General features: G+C 37.8%; 1 protein-coding gene across 1 annotated transcript in view; it reads left to right on the forward strand.

Moving 5' to 3' along the window:
• The window catches only part of GIPC2 (GIPC PDZ domain containing family member 2), a 41,500-nt gene that overhangs the window by 2,253 nt on the left and 20,713 nt on the right, over positions 1 to 18,534 (forward strand). Inside the window, exon 2 of the mRNA XM_042465886.1 lies at positions 15,449 to 15,634. Coding sequence (XP_042321820.1) covers positions 15,449 to 15,634 — 186 coding nt within the window. The remainder of the gene's footprint in view (positions 1 to 15,448; positions 15,635 to 18,534) is intronic.

Here is an 18,534-nt window from a genome sequence, read left to right on the forward strand (position 1 = left end):
ACTATAGGTCAGTACTGTGTTTCTGTGATACTTGCCCATCTGATATTACCAAACAGCAGCTCAAGGTGTTGTTAGGATCAGTATAGAAAAACACAAGCTCAGGAATGTTGCACAGCATCCAGCAAAACTCTCTTGCCGTGTTCATAATGTGCCTCTTTGGAAGTAATTTCTACAACATTCAAGAGAGATTTTACTTCTAAGTAAACACACTTCAAATTGCAGCCTCCCCTTTTCTCTTTTTCCTGACATTGCTTCTGATCCTGGTCTTTTAAGGTGTAAGGAAATCACTTGTGTGGGGAAAAATGCCTTCTGGATCGCGTGTGAATTGTGTGTAATGTTCCAGGATGTCATCATTTGTGATTCCATTTTTTTTTCTATGTGGGGATCTAAAATGGTAAAAATTTGGACATCCCTACATACTTTTACTCTATATGTCTGGATGAAGTGAGGATTCTGGTTGGAACTGGGAGCAAATTTAGAAATGTGAATAATAATTTTAAGTGTATCAAGTGCAAATGTCACACATGGCTTTATATCAGACTTAAGTCTTGATCTACTGAACAGTAGAGCTGTTCAGAGACAACCAAAGTCATTATGGTGCGCGAACAGAGACCCAAATAATGGTTTTATCTCCCTCAGAGATAAAACACTTTCCCCTCTGTTAATGGTTTCTTAATATTTGAGGTGCATTTCCTTTTCCTGTCCAATAGCTCAATGAGTCCTCCAGCAGTTGTTCTGAATAAAATATAGTTCCTTTTTCTGATGGCATTATTCAAATTTCTAGGAAAGGACACTTTTCTTTAAAGTTTACAAAACTTCAGTCAAGGTTGCAAATGGCAAACTGTATAATTTTCTTCATTTATCCAAGTTGTTGTGGTTGTCCTGTTTGTGTAGCTTGAAGCGTTTGAAAAAGGAGCAAGTCTGAAGATGTGTAATTATACTCCCGACTACACGGATCATTTTCCCTCGGCATTGCAGCTTGTCACAATAGTATCTCTTCTTTATTATCATGAAGAACAATACGGCCTTTGAAAGACAGTGAAGTTCTCCTGAGTGACAAAGAATTGCAAAAGTTATTTCACACCAGACATGGTTTTGAACATTGCGTCTACTACCATGCCAGCAGTTTTCAGTGCACAGAATGGAGCAGTTCTTCTTATTACTTTTCCTGCTTAATTAGCAGGAAAACTTAATTAATGAGTTAATTAACTTAATTAAATTTAATTAATTTAATTTAAAACTGTCCATCCCTTTTAATCTAATTAAAAGGGACGGACAGTTGCCTAGCTCATTAACAAGCAATTTAACTAGAAATTTACTGTTGTACACCAATAATTCTGACTGGATATACAGTAGTTCTCATTACTTGTCTTAAAAATCCAGGAGACAAACCAGAAAGCAACTGAAGCCAACTTCATTCTTCAAAAGTTCCTTCTAATTATAACATTAATTATAATAGTTTTTCGGTGTGGGCAGCTGTTTTTGGTTAAATTGGTTTCAGACCATTAGATTTGTATAACAAATAAGTGTTGTTGAATAGGGCTGTCTTGGTCTATAATATAGAAAGATTAATTGCCTCAAATGGATATGGAAATATATTTTGGTAATTGTAGAAATTGCATGTTTTTTGTACTAAACTGTTGAAGCCTTGTTTATAATTTTTCCACTCTGCGACACACACTAAAGAAAAAGATGTAGGAAGCTTTCTGGTGATATATTTTAATGTTTGAATATGTAATTTTAAATATTACATATTACAAATCTTGATGGCTTGCTTACGTTTCATATCAGTACAATGGTACAAGTTTGTTCAAAGGATTTTGTGAGATTTTGTAGAGTGTTGTGGCTAAATGTGTGGGTCGTGCTGAATGAATTAAGGGTCCTTCTATCACTATTCTGCCAGTCCCTTGCTTTGCGTTACATGAATAACAATACTGGATAGTTGTATGGGGAATGAGAGTTGTTCAGCAACAGTGCAGTTTGTGTTTGATTCAGAGGTTCTCCAATCATGTAGAAATAGGGAGCTGGGGTCAGATCAAAAGCAAAAGGGACAAGTGATGTGGATACATAGTGCTGAATTCACTCACCCGTGCTTTTCACAGAATACAAAGCCATATGCAATGAAAATATCTACTAGTGGAATGGATACTACTGGAGAAGCTGGTTTACCGCTCTCTGTTCCTGCAAACTCTCAGATCTGTTTGGATGTTTGTTTTGGGGACTTCTGGAGCAATTTTGGGTATGGACTGTGGGGTTGCTGCAGGGAAGAAAGTAAGGAGAGGTTCCATTGCATGAGGAAATGTCTAGTTATGTCACATTGGATGCAAGGCACCCCAACTAGTATCTGCTGTTCAGTCAGTATATCTCACATATTACACTTTCTTATTGAACATAATAGGTTAGTATTTAAGCATACATGACTGCCACTATCACTCTTGTTTGGTTCTAAGAATATATGTTAAACACTTGCAGTGCATTACAGCCCTTGACTCTTAATTCATGCAGCAGAAGGTACTTTTAATGGAGTGTGCTGCACAATGTTTATGCTTTAAATATGTTTCAAACTGTTTTATCTTTGTGTTTTTAATAGCATTCTTTTGTTCATTTTTAAAAAAACTTTTCCATTACTAGTTTTTAACTACTAGTTTTCCACTATTAGTTTGCTGAATTTTGTTATTGTAGTATCTCTGCTTTGACTTTTCAGAGGCATCCCCACATATTATAGATGGGCTCAAATATTAGATCCATGCTATTAAAAAAACATTGCTCTGGATCCGTGTTGACAGCTCAATTTACAATAAAATAACTAAACTCTCATTTGTTTTGCTTATTTGAATTAACAGGAGACTTTTATTGGGTGACTCAGATTTCAGAATTATTGTTCATAGTATGGTATGCATGTGTTTGTAAATCTATTTATTTTGTTCTCAAAGGGCAGTGAGTACATCCAGCCTTTTCCCCTCTCCATGTTTTCTGTCCTTAATCAAAATACTGTGGTTTGATTGCTGTAGCTGAGAGAGACTGCTGTAGCTGAGAGAAAACAGACCTTGTGGGGAGCATGTCGTTTACTAACATGTCACTAATTCTTTATAAAGGTGAGAGTGGACATATTGTGAAAATCAATCTACCTAGGTACTCCATCCATTAGATAATTAAGCAGTATTGTTTCCATTCCTCTACATACCCGGCTTCATCATCTCCATTTCTTGTTGAACTTGTGCCTGTGTCCTCTCCCTCCATTGATTATCTGTCTGTGTCTCATGTGATTTATTCCTGACCTTACGACAAACAGCTCTTGCAGTCAGCATCTCATCCTGGCTCCTATTTGACCAATGCTTCATTTTTAGTTTTTTTAATTTTAAAAGAAAGTTAGCATGTATTACACATACACAATAAGAATACAAGCAAAGCTTCTCTTGGACTTTTTGTGTTATCTGTGAATGCTGTTGTTGAATATGTTGTAGAAATATACATGTTAAGTTGCACGTTTTACAGCATTTTACAGTATTATTTAGATGTGTTAGCCGTTAAATGGAAGTAAAATCAATTAAAGCCTTAGATATGAAATACTCTCCACTTCAAGTTCAAATTACTCCCATTAATGGGAATATATATTTTCATGCTGGTTAGTGTTGACACAGTTTAAATTATTGGACAATAATTTATTGACCAGTGATGCAGTTAGATAACTTTAGAGTCTGAACGTACTAGTTATAATGGACTTTTTCTTTATATGGTAATATTAAGTTATGTACTCTAGCCCTTTTGTTTTTGGGGGCATTTCTGCTCATTTCTGATAACTTGTCTGCCCCAAAGACCTGCTCAATCTTAGCTACAAGCAGCTAGTAATAATAAACCCAGAACTTTTTTTCTTCCTTCATGATGGTAAGCAATTACTGTTTTAAAAAGGTGGATTCATCATCAGTCCCTAGCCAAGCCATAAGGTGGATAGTGGTCTACAGGAAGTTGCAGTCAATATAAGAAGGGAAATGCTAGGACTGCAGAACAAAACTCTTAGCAGTATGGCTTGTCCAGAGACGGATGATGAATCAAACATTTTTAAAGGAGGCTGCACTGGGAGTAACAACAAAAGAAGGGGACAATGTTGAGTCAGCAGAAATTCCTTCTGAAGTATGTATGTGCTCTAGTTCCATCAGTCTTTTACAATATCTGTAAGAAGGGCATAGATGAAAGTGAATTAAAGAAAGACTTTGTTTGCTTTCTATTAAGAGAAGTATGAGTTGGATCCTCCAAAGCTAAAATGGAATTAACTTTTGGAATTCTGGCAATGGGATTTTAAAATAAGAAATTAAATGAAAAAAAGAAACCTGGCCAACTGATGTTCCTTATATTAGAAAAATCTGTCATATAAATCTATCTCAAGGCATTTTTTTTAAAAAAAGTAACGGTTATGTTTTCCAGTGCTTTTGGAAACACTCTTGGAGATAAGGGGACATATAGTGAGCTAAGAGCAGAGATTGAGATTGGAAGTTACACGGATTAATACTAGGATCTGATGAATTGGACTGTGCCTATGAAAGCTTAGGCTAGAAATCCATCATTGCCTGTTGATACTAGGATATGATGGGTTTAAATGTACTGTATTTGTAAACTCTCAGTTTCTTTTTTGTCTCAGTCTAAATACAGTATTAGGATTTTTGAGAAGCTTCCACTCATGAACCACTTGAATGAGAAAATGGACACTAGTAATACATACCTCATGTGTCTCCGTGTAGAAGGAGGGCTCAGGAAGCATATAATATCAGTTCTAACTCAACAGCATTGGACATTAAAAGTTTTCCAAGCCAGTGGCATACCTAGTATATTTGACATAATGCAGATCATTTTTTAAAAATTCCCTCCCCCTTCAGCAGCCTTTTCCGAGTCTGGCGGAGCTACTGGCTGCAAGGCAAAGGGAGGAATTCTATTGCTCAGTCAGCAGAGTCGCCAGACCCAGAAGGCAGCCCACTCCTACTGATGGCCGCTGGTGGAGTGGGCTGCTGTTGCTACCATGCAGTCTTTTTGGGTTTGGGGAAGCTGCTGGCCAGGCAGCAAAGGGAGAAGACTCTTTTTACTGCCTAACCAGCAGAGCTGCCAGACCTGAAAGGCAGCTGAGTCCTACCAGTGGTTGCTCCTGCCACCCCACAGCCATTCTGGGTCCTGCTGGGCAAACAGGAGAAGGAGGAGACTTGCTTTCCCAGCCAGTCAGCAGAGCCGTCACATGCGAAGGCAGCTCAATTTCACCAGTACACCAGGTGCCACCTTCCCAAGATGTCACCCAGTATGGTCCCTACCCCCTGAACACCCTGGTTACACCCTGCTCCAGGCCCAATTCAAGGTAGTGATACACACCTTTAAAGACCTAAACAGCATAGGTTTGTTCTCTGTTGCCTGAGATGTGGGACAGAGAGTCTACTTTATTAAATAGAATCTGTAATAAGAACAAGGCTTCTGCTTTATATTGCCTGCATGGTTGGAATTCTTTACTAAAAGGAGTATATTCTGTGCTGCATTCTGCGGTCAAGTGTTATAGTTTTCATTCCAACAGACGTGTGCTACTGATGGATGCTAGGGGCAAAGTAGGTTGCACCTAGACTTAGCCATGCTTATACTGTAGTAGCCAGATCCAAGAAATAATTACAGGCAGCCCACTAAAAAAGAGGAATGAGTAGATCCAGAAGCAACAACAAACATTAACACCCAAGGAACTATATTATGAGAGCTCAGACTTCTTTAGACCAATCTGGAACTGTCTTTAGTGAACTTTAATACAGTCAGTTCTCTGTATCCACAGATTCAACCATCCACAGCTTGAAAATCTAGGTTTGCTTTTTTAAAAATATATAAATTCCAAAAAAGCAAACCTAGATTTTGACATTTTATGTAAGGGACACAATTTTACTATGCCATTGTATATAAAGGGACTTGAGTATCCATGGATTTTGGTACCCAAGGAGGGTTCTGAAACCAAATGCCAGCGGATATCAAGATCCTACTGTATTTAAGAAATTGTGTGATTTTTTATGATGGGAATAGTGGAATTATTCAGTTATTCATTTAATTCACTCATCCAAACATGACATTATTACATATAATAATAATTTTCAGCAGTCTAGAATTCTCTGGAAAAGGTTTAAAATTATATTCTGTTTTTAAATACATTTATTTGCATTGGTTGCTTATTTTCACTGTGTATAGCTCTGGACTTGTTTTCACTGACGGTAAAATTAACAGGCACCAATAGTCTGCATTGGCTACTTAGTTATACAGTATATGTGTAGTGAAATACAGTAATATCCCCTGGCCCAGCCGCCCCCAAGGCCACCTTAGCAGCCAGCAGCTGCATTGGGTGAAGGGTGTTTGTTCAGCTGCTGATTGGGATGCAAGAAAGAGGATATTTTCCGCTTTCTCCCGTCAAAGAGTTAGGCTGCAACAAGGAATTTCAACAGGGATCCTGCTTCTGAGTGTTGCAGCCTTGCTCCTTGGCAAGAGGGGAAATGAATTCTGTTTGCACCATGTTCAGAAACCGAATGGACCTCATTTGTCTGATGCAGCTTCTGGCTGTTAAAGATGGACTGTGACTATGTAGGATAGCGAATGTGTAGGATTTATGACTGCAACACAGAATTCTGCAATACAGGATGCCAGCCAGGGATTTTGTAGAGTCAGAATGATTAATTACAACCTTCACTGAACACATCACCCTGATCTGTACATCATTTAAGCTAGAATGTTTTTGAATTCTGTCTTGAGCAAATAGCAGCTGTGATCACTCCTTGATCACTCCTGAATAGCTCCCCTGCCAGCAGGAGTGGTTAAACAAGTCAGGGACTCTCTGTTATTTGTTGGTTTAGTTTGTTGTCTTAAATAGGATTTCCCCCCAACATGAACCAAGACACAACCCTGGTTTATGATTCTAGTTTGCTAGGAGTGGAACAAGCCATATATTATACTTCAGGTGTTTTGGACTTCAGCTCCCAGAAGCCTGTCCATCATGGCCTATAGTCTGGGATTCTGGGAGCTGAAGTCAAAAACATCTGGAAGGTCAGAGTTTGGGAAGGCCAGAGTTTTGGAATCACTGCTTTAAACAAACCACAGATATTGGCCTCAGTCTAACAGTCCATTAGCATAGTGTTAATACCCACATATGGCACAGCAGCTCTATGCAATGCACATGCAGAATAGGAATATTTTTGAAGAACACAGCACAATACACAATCTCAATGCAATTTATAAGATGCACAGCCACAATGTGTAATCACCATGTAAAGTATGGGATGCCAAATCATAATGGAAAATATAGGATGCACAACCACAGTATGTAATCACAGTACACACTGCACAACCACAAAGTGCAGTCACAAGATAAAATATAGGATGCACAACCACAATGTGTAATCACTATGCAAAGTATAGTATGCATAACCAAAATGTACAGTTTGTAAAAACAGATGCACATGCTGTTTGCTCAGCTCTGCTCCCAATGCTATTAAGAGAATACACTATTGTACAATGGTGACTTTTTGGTCATCCATGCATAGCATGATTTCTGCATGCATATGATTTCCAGCCAGAGATCCTCTGGCTTGTTTTTACTGTTGGCAGGAGGAGGCAACATGTTAAGACTGAGCAACATGCACTAACATGCTTGTTTGTTCACAATGAGCTATTTCTTAATTTTTTTAAAAAAAAATCTAACATAGTGTGATGTGTGACCCTGCCCTTTGATATATATTCCATCCTTTAGCCAAGAGGGGTAAACTATGGAAAAATAGGAGAATATGCTCAGCATAGGGACTTATGTATCCACTGTAGTTTGGTTCCAGGACCCCTGTGTATACCAAAACCAGTATATACCAGACCCCTGTGGATGCTCAAGTCCCATTAAATACAGTGGGATAGTAAAATGATGTCCTTTATATAAAATTGCAAAATCAAGGTTTGTTTTTTGGAATTTATATATTTTTAAATATTTTCAAACTGTGTATGGTTGAATCTGTGGATAATAAATCTGTGCATATGGAGGGCTGACTGTATTATGCTTTACTTTTGTGCTACTTTTTTGTTGTCAAATTCCTTTGGAATTTGAATTACTCCTTGGGATCACAGGGAAAAATGTTTTGTTACACTGACATATCTGTCTTATGTAGAAATGTGTGTGTGTGTGTGTGGGGGGGGATTATTAAAGTTCTACATGGACTGATATCTTTACAGAGGGAGATGGCATAAAACTGTCTGAGGTGGAGGCTGCAGTCTGTATGTACTGCCCAGCTGTAGTTCTAAATAGAGTTTTGTGGTCTCATATTTCTAGATATCACATTTCTTTTCTCCTGCCAGTTTTATCTAGCAAAGGTGTGAAACCAGTTATGAGACAAGGTGAAAGTTATGAGGCTTTTCCTTTAAGGAAAAATGTCCTTTATTTCATAGGAAAAGGGACAGGAATGTTGTGATTTAGTTAGACAAAATGATGAGGCTTAGCAACACTAATATCTGAGAAGCTTGGACTAAGGGGCTTATATTGCGACCCTTTTGTTCATGAATGTTTTATTGGAGATGGAGAAACATAGAGCCACATTTTTGTCATGGCTATAAAGCTTTAATCACATGAAAATCTTTGTATTAACTGATTACGGATTAAAATTTCTGAGAAAGAAATATACATTCCATGTGTAAGCCATATAGAGGAATGCTTTTTTCTTTCTCTGCCAGACCAAGTACAAAAAAGACTTACAATGGCTTTTCATTCTAGTTTATATCAAAAACGTGTGGATATTTTGTATAAATACAGTATATGTCTTTCCTTCTATGAATGATCACATTTACCATTACAATCATTTTAAGGGGGGAAATAGAAGTGTTTTCCAGAAACAGCATGCAAAATATAATAAAACAATTAAAAGTACATTTAAATTAACATAAAAGTGACCTACAAAAATAGCAATAAAATAATTTCATATTGAGCCAGCCATTCTTAAACTAGTAATGCTCATTTGAAGTCAACTTGTGTTGATTATAGCTCTAAGAAGTGGACATGGCTCATATTTGAAATGACTTTGCTTTTTATTGTTTTAATGTGAGAGAGTACACTTTATATTACACAATCCTAAACTAATGGAAAATAAATGGTAAATGTGGTTTTTTCCTTTTTAACAACTCATAACAACTATTGTTTGCTAATTTGTAAAATGTTATTTCCCCTCCTAAATCTTCAAAGTCAATCTACATTGAAGTTTTGGTAATGTGCAAGTATGTACATTCAGTCTATTAAATCCTGAATTGTTAACCCTGGAAAAGGGAATTGAGAGATTACAAGGCACATGTACAATTATTACTTTGTAAATAATATAGTTCATAGGTGTGAAAATTCACTCATTCACCAAAAGCACTGACAAAGTAGGAGCAGATTTGTTTCTTTCAAAACAATTGGACATAGAATTGACTAGAAATATAGTACATAACTGAGCTGCTACAGAATCTAGGCACCTGCTATTATTATCATTGTTATTATTGAATCTTTAAAGGCCAGGCAAACTAATGATCCAAATAGGTACCAGGTGGCATACCTAGAGTATGGATAAAAACTGGTCACGCTGGTAATATGACAAACCTTAAACATCACCCTCTCATTTGAGCTTCCAATACAGGGACACACCCTCTCTGATACTGGAGGGGGAAGATTATGTATTCCTATATTAGTAGAGCGGGAGAGAAGCTCCCACCTTTCCACTTGCTCAGCATTCTGTATATTTTTTATACCCGTCTATCATTTCTCCTCTTACATTGCTCCTTTCCCCCCATAAGCTTAAAGAATCCAAACCATTGTAAAGAAAACCACATTGGACCCCATATTGAAAGAAAAGCAGAGTATACATTGCCTGGTGGTGCAGTTGTTAAATGCCAGCACCGCAGCCACTCATAGCCACAAGGTTGTGACTTTGATCTCAGGCAGGACTCCAGGATACACTCAGATCTCCATCGTTTCATAGGTTGGTAAAATGGGTACACAGCTTGTTGGGTTACATATTGTAAACCTCTTAGGGAGTGCCAGTTCACTCATAAGCAGTACATAATTGTACTTGCTATATTGCTTGCTATTGCTATAAATTAAATTAAAAAATCATAAAGAAAGTTTCATCGAGTACCTCAATTAAAAAAAATATTTCACAGTTCATACCATCATAAATTCATTAAGCTTTAAGAAGTCACCAAACACTGTTTCTGCTGTAATGGATTAACATGGCCACTGCTCTGAAAAAAAGTTTTAGTATCTCTTGACATATGAAGTTGCTACTATTCTGACAGACGATGACCTAACCTAATTAATGTTTGGCAATCGATTACAATCAGTTTTGATAAGCATAGAAAGGGTGAAACACAGTTTGACTTAAGAAGTGGGCAAAAATGAAAGGTGCAGGTTGTTCTTCATGTGTGGCATTATGCACTGGCACACAGCCTACATGTAAGCAAGCTGTAGTAGGCTATAAATTGCCCAATATAATTGTACAATGGCATGCACTTGATATTAAGCACTGCTCTCTCTTTTTGCCAATGTGTGCACAGCTTTGTTCTCATTTAAAGTAGTTTAATATAACTGATTTTTAATGGGACATTCTTTGTATTACTGTAAGTGAAATCTAAAACCACACCAAAGTTTTATGATTCACTCCAGGAAGTACAAAGTTTATTGCAGATGAAAGTCCTTGGTTGAAGCATTACTTTCAACAGCAATAAAGACTTGTTTTTAAAGTTTAACAAGGTCAGGCAATCTAGCAGTACTTTCTAGCAGAGTCTGTAAAGTTACTTTTATGGAGAGTTGATATAATGTCATATCGAAGTCATCTATAGCTGATCAGCGACAGGATGCTGGTCTGGGACACATCCGTCCTACCACTACTCAGTTATAGGTGTCTTCATCATATCATTGTATTTATTCTTCTTAAAAGTTAACTTTACAACCTCTACTTTCTAGTGACATGGAAATTATACTTGTTGTATATATAGAGAAACTCATGCTATGACTCAATTATGTTTGTAAGAGGCATAGGATACCCAAAGAAAAGCTTTCTAATTCTAAAGAGAATGGGAGGAAATGTTACTTGGATTTTTATACTGTGATTTTGGAGGCAATTAAAACTTGGGTTTGAGTATCGCAGGAACAGTAATGACAACCCATCCTAAATAATTTAAAGAAGAGTTATAGAACTGGACATTCTGGATATCTTATGGCTTCATTCTATGCCCCACTGCATTCAGATACTAGATTACAGGTATGGCACTAGGTCTGAAAACAGCATTTAGGCCATAGAGGAAGCTATTCAAGACATAGAGCCAGGAAGTAAGTCAAACAATTAATGACATTAGCAGCAGACTAGTAAAGAGAAAGGAAGTCTGTGTCACCTTTAAGACTAGGAGTCTCCCTCCTTGGAAGTCTTTAAACAGAGGTTTGATGGCCATCTGTCGGGGATGCTTTGTTTGTGATTTCCTGCATGGCAGAATGTAGTTGGACTGGATGGCCCTTGTGATCTCTTCCAACTCTACAATTTTATGATTATATGATTCTAGCCAATTCAATTCAGCATAAGCTTTTGTTGACTTGCAGACCAAGCATCTGAAAAATGGGCTGTTGCCCATGAAAGCTTATGCTGAAATAAATTGGTTAGTTCTCAAGTTAGAGGGTTCCTTTATTCTTCTCTTTTTATACTGGAACAAATTAAGAGCCATATCTTTGAAAAATACATCATTCTTACTTGTAGTAGTGACAAGTGCATAATGATGTATGTTTTCCTTGAACACCAATGTTCTTGATGCAACAACTTTACCCATCTTACTGGGAAATAACATTTGTATATTCCGTTGAGGCTGAGAATTTTCCATGGGCTCCAAGGAAGAGTAAAAAAAACCAAAACAGCCAATAAGGTTCACCCAAGTGGGACTGGAAAAGCCAAAAACAGAGGTTTCAATCTGGTGCTCCCCTGACTAGTCAGTTTTGGATATTTTTTTCCCTTTGCTGCCTTTCTTTGTTTTCCTGTTAATGATTTGGGGGCTTTCTTTTGTGGCACATTTGAATTGTAATAAATCTTTAATTTTATCATATTTTTGAGAAGTTTTAGCATGGGGCCCTGATTTTGTTGCGGAGAGATGGGGCCTCTGTGTCCTTCTGATGTGGTTGAGGTCCCCTTATGAGAACTGGGATTATGCTCACCTTGGGTAGCAGAGGAACCACGTAGTGGTTTCTGCCCATGTGGAATCCCACACCTGTCATTCCAGAAGGTGGCTTGGGTGAACTGGTTGCCCTTCTGAAAACATGGGTGATTCTTTCCCATCAGTTGCCAGGAGGATTGACCGATGCCTTGTTCCAGAGCATGCCAATCTCTGCATTGGACTGGTTAGTTCAGTTGTAACCAATACAAGTTGTGGCCTGTTTTATCCCAGGATATGTCATTATTGCTAAGTAGAGCCTCAATTGCTGCTGAGCCCACAATAATCAGTGTTTACTCTTTATTGAGAAAAAGAAACATACACATTATTTTGAGGCTTACTGAGAGCAATTTGTGGGTTTATTTTTCTATTTTTAATGGATTGGAAAATTATAAGCCTCTTTTAAAATGCTATATTAATACAGTGTTACTAATGCATCCTCCAAGAACAGTTATAGTTGATGGTCTTTTGTAAAGTAAAGTATAGTCTTTGGTGTCTGCTGGGGTTTTGGTTCCATTTGTAAAGTAAAGACTGTGGTAACTCTTTAGCTATTTTCAGTAACATTTCTGAGTTCAACCCAATATTTTGGGAAGGCATTGATTGCGTTGACACTAGGGCAAGCCGTAGTGGAAGGCTGAACTGAAATAATTTTTGAAAGAGTGTGTCAGTCATAGAGGAAGAGAAAAAAATTGAATATTCTGTGCATCTGAGTGGATCCCTGGGACCACCATTCAGCCCGCAAAGCCATTTCCCCAGCCCTTGGCCCTTCCAGCTTCCCAGATCATCCTTTATCTCGCCTATTGAGAAGCTCTGCCCCTTACTTGCATAGCTCCCAATCTTGCCACTGCTTGCAGCTGAAGTCTAATTCCTCCATGTACAGACAGATATTACAATTATGGGATTTAACATTTAGACAGTAACGTTTTTAGATATAGGAAAGAAAAGTGTATAACCTGTGAGCCAGTGCCATGTGTGTTTTGAGTGTTGGACTACAACTCTGGAGACCTGGGTTTGAATCCTGACTTGGCCATGTAAACCCACTGGGTAACCTTGGGCAAGTCACACTCTCTCAGCCTTAGAAGATGGCAATGGCAACCCCCTCCCTGAGAAAACTTGCCAAGAAAACCCTGTGATGGGTTCATCATAAGTCTGAAACAATTTGAAGGTACGTAACACACACACACACACACACACACACACACACACACACACACACACTATGATAGATAATTAATGAAAAATAAATAAGGATAAAATAATGTAGGGAGGAGAAAATGGAATACAATTGGTCATGGATTCAAACATCCAGGGCTTGAAAATATTAATACCGTATATGTATATATACATTCCAAAAAGCAAACCTTGATTTTGCCATTTTATACACTATTTTACAACACCCTTATATTTAATGGGACTTGAGCATCCATGGATTTTGGTATCCACAGGGAGTGTTGGAACCAAAACCCCAGCAGACACCAAAGACCCACTGCCCACTGTACATATTTCAGTGGCAGTTAGAGGAAAGAGGGAAGTCTTGGTTTAATGAGTGGTAGGGGGATATAGTATATGTTGTAAGGATTGATGTCCTTTTTTGTGGTTGTAAGTGCATACGCATTTATGTTTATGTTATTGTCTCTGTAAATATGTATGGTTTTTTTAATTTTGAAAACTACTAATATTATTATTTTAAAAAGAAGTCTAGTACCTCTATGCCAGTCTCAGTCCTTATAATAACAGTTTGGATTTTAGATTCCTCCTAGACTTACAGTTTTGTGAGGCAACTGTTTTAGTAGCTAGTTATTTGTGTTATTCACTAGTTCTTTGTGTTATCCACTCTAGAGTTGTTTCTCAATATGGAGTTTTCAATTATGGAGTTGTTTCTCAATATGATCATTATATATGCTTTAATTCTGGTGTGTTCCATAATTTTGCCCATTTTGCCTCCTATGTTTGTGCAGATGACAGAAACCAATGAAGTCAAAGATTTTTCTAGGTTTGCATTCCCAGTACATGTATGAGTTCATATATGTAACTTAAATGAATGAAAAATAGTGAATTTTGGTCTATGACCATAAATAAATGATGATAATGAAGATGATAAAAATATATGCATCCTGAGAGCATATCTGGTAACCACCTACCCAAACAGCAACTGCATTTTTCAGGCCAAATTCTGGTTAGATCTTATAGTTATAAACTGTAAAATCAGACAGTGATTTATTTCCAGTACAGTCAGTACACTTTGGTTGGAAGAGACATGAGCAGGAGTATCAAAATTATACTGAATTTATCCAAAGCAGTCCGTTGCTTGATTTAAGATTGAACAACGTTACCATTTATACAGCTTATAGGGCCCTTTTTGCTCTGGGACACCTGGCCCTGCTTTATTCCTACCTCACACCAGCAAAATCACTTCTATTTAAATAGTAAAACCTCAAATAGCAATCAGCCTTGCTCAAAGGAATACTGAAATGAGGTAAGAAGTCACTGTTATTTTTCTGTACTTCCTTCACTTATACTCCCACTATCAAATTTTGCCATTACCGTTTTTTTCCCCTGTCATTTTTTTAAGGGATGGTCAACTTTTTGCAAACTGACTTCTTTGTCTGTTGCCTGGAGACTAGAGATTCTAAAATAGATTAGGGCTTTATAGACTTCACCAGATATTGATTCTCTTTCTGTAAGGACCTGTTTTGGAGATTTGCATATAGCCCTTTTGTCTTGCCTGGAACTGAGGTGTACCCTTGTCTCCCTTTTGGAGATGTCCCATGAAACCCAGAGACTCAGGGCCAGACCCTGAGTTGTAGTAGCCCTAGTCAGCATATACACAATCCTATTTCTGCTTCCATGTGATGTGTGTGTGCATGAACCTTCAAGTTGCCTGTTGACTTATGGCAACCCCATGAATTTCATAGGGTTTTCTTAAGCAACTGGTTTTGCCGGTTACTTCCTCAAATTTATAGCCTGTGATAGATCCTGAAATAGTCCTGTAGTTTGGAGAGATGCTGACTGTCTTTATGGAATGGCTTTTGCAATGAGTTTTCATTTCAGTAAAGGGTCTCAGATTTGACACTGTTGCACAGCTATGGAGATTCTGTACATCCTGTGGCATACCAGATACTACAACCTGAATCTGTTGCCTTGAGATCATTATACAGGCCATCCTGTGATGTCAAGGGAGAATGTTTTTCATTGTGAATGGCTGTTTCTGCAAAAATGAATAATATACATTTCCCCTCTTGTCTTGTAGATAATGTTTTGCACTTTGAATACCCACAAAATTGATATGGACAAGCTCTTAGGAGTCCAGATTGGTCTTGAAGATTTTATATTTGCTCATATAAAAGGAATAAAAAAGGAAGTGGAAGTTTTCAAATCTGAGGATTCACTTGGACTTACTATTACTGACAATGGAAATGGATGTGCATTCATAAAGGTAATGATGACGGAATACATGAGTGTGTGAAATGTCTGGGCAGAAATGGAGTAGCAAAATTATTTCAGTGATTCTCTGTTACCAAGAATGATGTAGAGGTGACACTATGGAAATCAGCCCACATCCAAAAGAGAATGGTATGAATGTGAAAATGAGGTATTCATATCATGACATAAATGGGCTGAAATCCTGTTGTAAGTGCTTATTTTTGCTATGTGCTTTTATTAGAATTCTTCATATAATTGTTTTAAAACTTTTGTATTAGTAGTTTTTAAGGCTGTACTTTGTTTTAATTTGTTGTGAGCTACATGGGTCTGGTGCCAGCAAAAAAGTGTGATATAATTTAAATAAGTAAACAAATAAACTGCCTCACTTTTACTGTATATACTCACGTATAAGTTGACTTCATGTATAACTCGAGAGCAGGTTTGGGGACCAAAATTATGAATTTTAATATGACCTGTAGATAAGTGAAGGGTCATTATGTGAAGAGAGGAAAGCACCAGTGCCCACTCAGGGGACCAGTTGCCTCTGCCACTGCTGCCACCATTTTCCCACCCAGCCATTTAAAATGGCCTCTCATCACTCTACTCAGAGAAGGGGATGGTTCCTTTTTAAATAAAAGTAAAGGCACAGTACTAACTCTTATCAAAAAAGGAACCACCCTTTTTTCTGAGTAGAATGGTGAAAGGCAAGAGCTTAGTCCATCCCGAGAGAAGCTTAAAGAAGAACCAACTCCATCTAGTCATTCAGTGCTTCTTTGAGGGGAAGCTCCAAAGAGCTAGTGCCACTGCCGCCATTTTCCTGTCCAGGCATTCAATGAGGCCAAAAGCGGCACCATGGTGGAGAGAGTAGAGAGTGTTGCTGCTTCTTTTAGGTTCTCCCAGGATCGACAAAGACCTCACCTTTCATCACTCTACTCAGAGAAGAGTTCCTTTTTTGGGTAATAGTTAAGGTACAGAACTTATGTTTACCTGTGGATACACTGACCAAGTGTTTTGGATGTGGATATTTAGCCTGCTTCTGGTTTTGTAACACTACTTGAGGATGGACAAGGCATGTGTCCGTGTGTGGAGCACTTTATTCTAAATAATTGCTACATCTTTCCTATATCCCAGTGCAATAAAAAGCAAGCAAGTGGTCAGCTGTGTGATCAAACTGGATTCGCAATAAAGGGAGCATAGAAGAATTATGCATAACTTCATGGGCATTGATTTATTGTACGCAACTTTGATGGAAGATCTTAGGCAGGATCTGCAAAGCAGAGACATTTAAAAGGAACTGTCCACATCTCTTGGTAAAGAAAAGGGCACTTTGAGCAGCATAGTTGTTCTTCTTTTGGACTGATGGCATTTTGTTGCACAGTTGTTTTAATTTTGTTTCATATGGTATTTTCATTAGCCTAGAATTATTTCAAGGTTTTAAAAAATGAACAATCAGGCTAATGTTTGGTACATCTGTAAATGGATTTGTCCACATTTTCAACAGAAATGTATTGCCTCAGAACATGTATGGAAGAGATTGCGCATTTTACAGATTTACTGCATAGAAAACTAGTCATCATACTTTCCAGTGGGACACTCTAGTATAATTCTGTCACTTCTGTTTGAATACAATCATAGAAAGGACCTTCTATTGAAAGGGACCTTTTTAAGTCATTTAGTTCAACCATCTGCAATGCAGCTGTTCTTAAATTGCTTTTGTGAAGCATAGCCTATCATTATCTGAGGCGGTCTCTTCTAGTTTCATGCAGGTCTTCTCATTAGTCTGATGAAAATCTGCTTTCTTATCATTTCAACTAATTAGATCTAGTCTTGCCCTCAGGAACCATACAGAAAATCTGTTTCATGTCCTATGTGCTTGCCCTTCAAGTATTTGAAGATAGCTATCTTGATTTCCTTTAATCTGTCATCTGTGCTAAATATGCCCATCTTTTTCCAATTGTTGGTCATGGAAGCTATTTTTTAGACACCAGTCTCTCACAGAGATAGTTCCAGTTCAGTGTAGTTTAAAAGAAAGGGCAACCAACTGCTCCATGATGCATTTGGATTAAATCTGTTATTAGTCCCAAAGAGATTATAACTATTAAAATAAAAGGGGATAAAGTAGCAACTAACAAGTCCCATTCATTTCAGTGCATCTTATTTAGTTGGTATTATCATTGGATATAGGCTTTTGTTTATATTCAGTAGCTTATTAAGCATTAAGAGAATATTAGTGAAGTTAGCATAACTGTTGCTGGTTTTTTGAGGGGTAAATTTAGGTTTAAATCCAATTTAGTCCTGACTAGAGTAGATCCATTGAATCAGTGGAACATCCCAGTCTTTATTTGCCATTTAGAAATTGATTTAATAGTCTAAATAACAGGGACCAGCAATTGGATTTACAGATGGTCTTAATTTACGTCAGAGTTGTGTTCCTATACTTGCAATGTATATTGAGACTGATGTAAGTGGGAGAGCTAGGTCCATGGGGAGTCACTAGAGACTGGAGAAGGTGTTCCAAAGGGGCTTGGCTGAGGTGAGCTGGCTTGGCATTGGATGATGTTAGAGAAGCACACAGACAGGAATGGGTAAGAACGGTGTTCTGCTCCTGTGCCTTCTCCAGCAGCCTTCCTAGGTAAATTAGGTAGGCACATTAGGAAAAAGGCAGAAAGGATATCTCCTGGTCGCAGTAGGTCTTCTGCAGCAGGTGCAGGGGGAACTATAGGAGGAAGGTGGCACATCTCCTGTACAGTAACCATCGGTACTGAAAAAAAGCAAAGCAAAATGAAAGACACAAAAGCCCCCCTCCAAAAAACAGCCCTTGAACAAAGTAGCCACTGATTTTTCTCCTCCAGCATGTTGATGATAAGCAGGCTTTAAGATGTCACAAGAATCTCTATCATATTTACTGCAGCG

This window comes from Sceloporus undulatus, chromosome 4 (assembly GCF_019175285.1).
Source record: "Sceloporus undulatus isolate JIND9_A2432 ecotype Alabama chromosome 4, SceUnd_v1.1, whole genome shotgun sequence".
In the NCBI taxonomy this organism is placed as follows: domain Eukaryota; kingdom Metazoa; phylum Chordata; class Lepidosauria; order Squamata; family Phrynosomatidae; genus Sceloporus; species Sceloporus undulatus.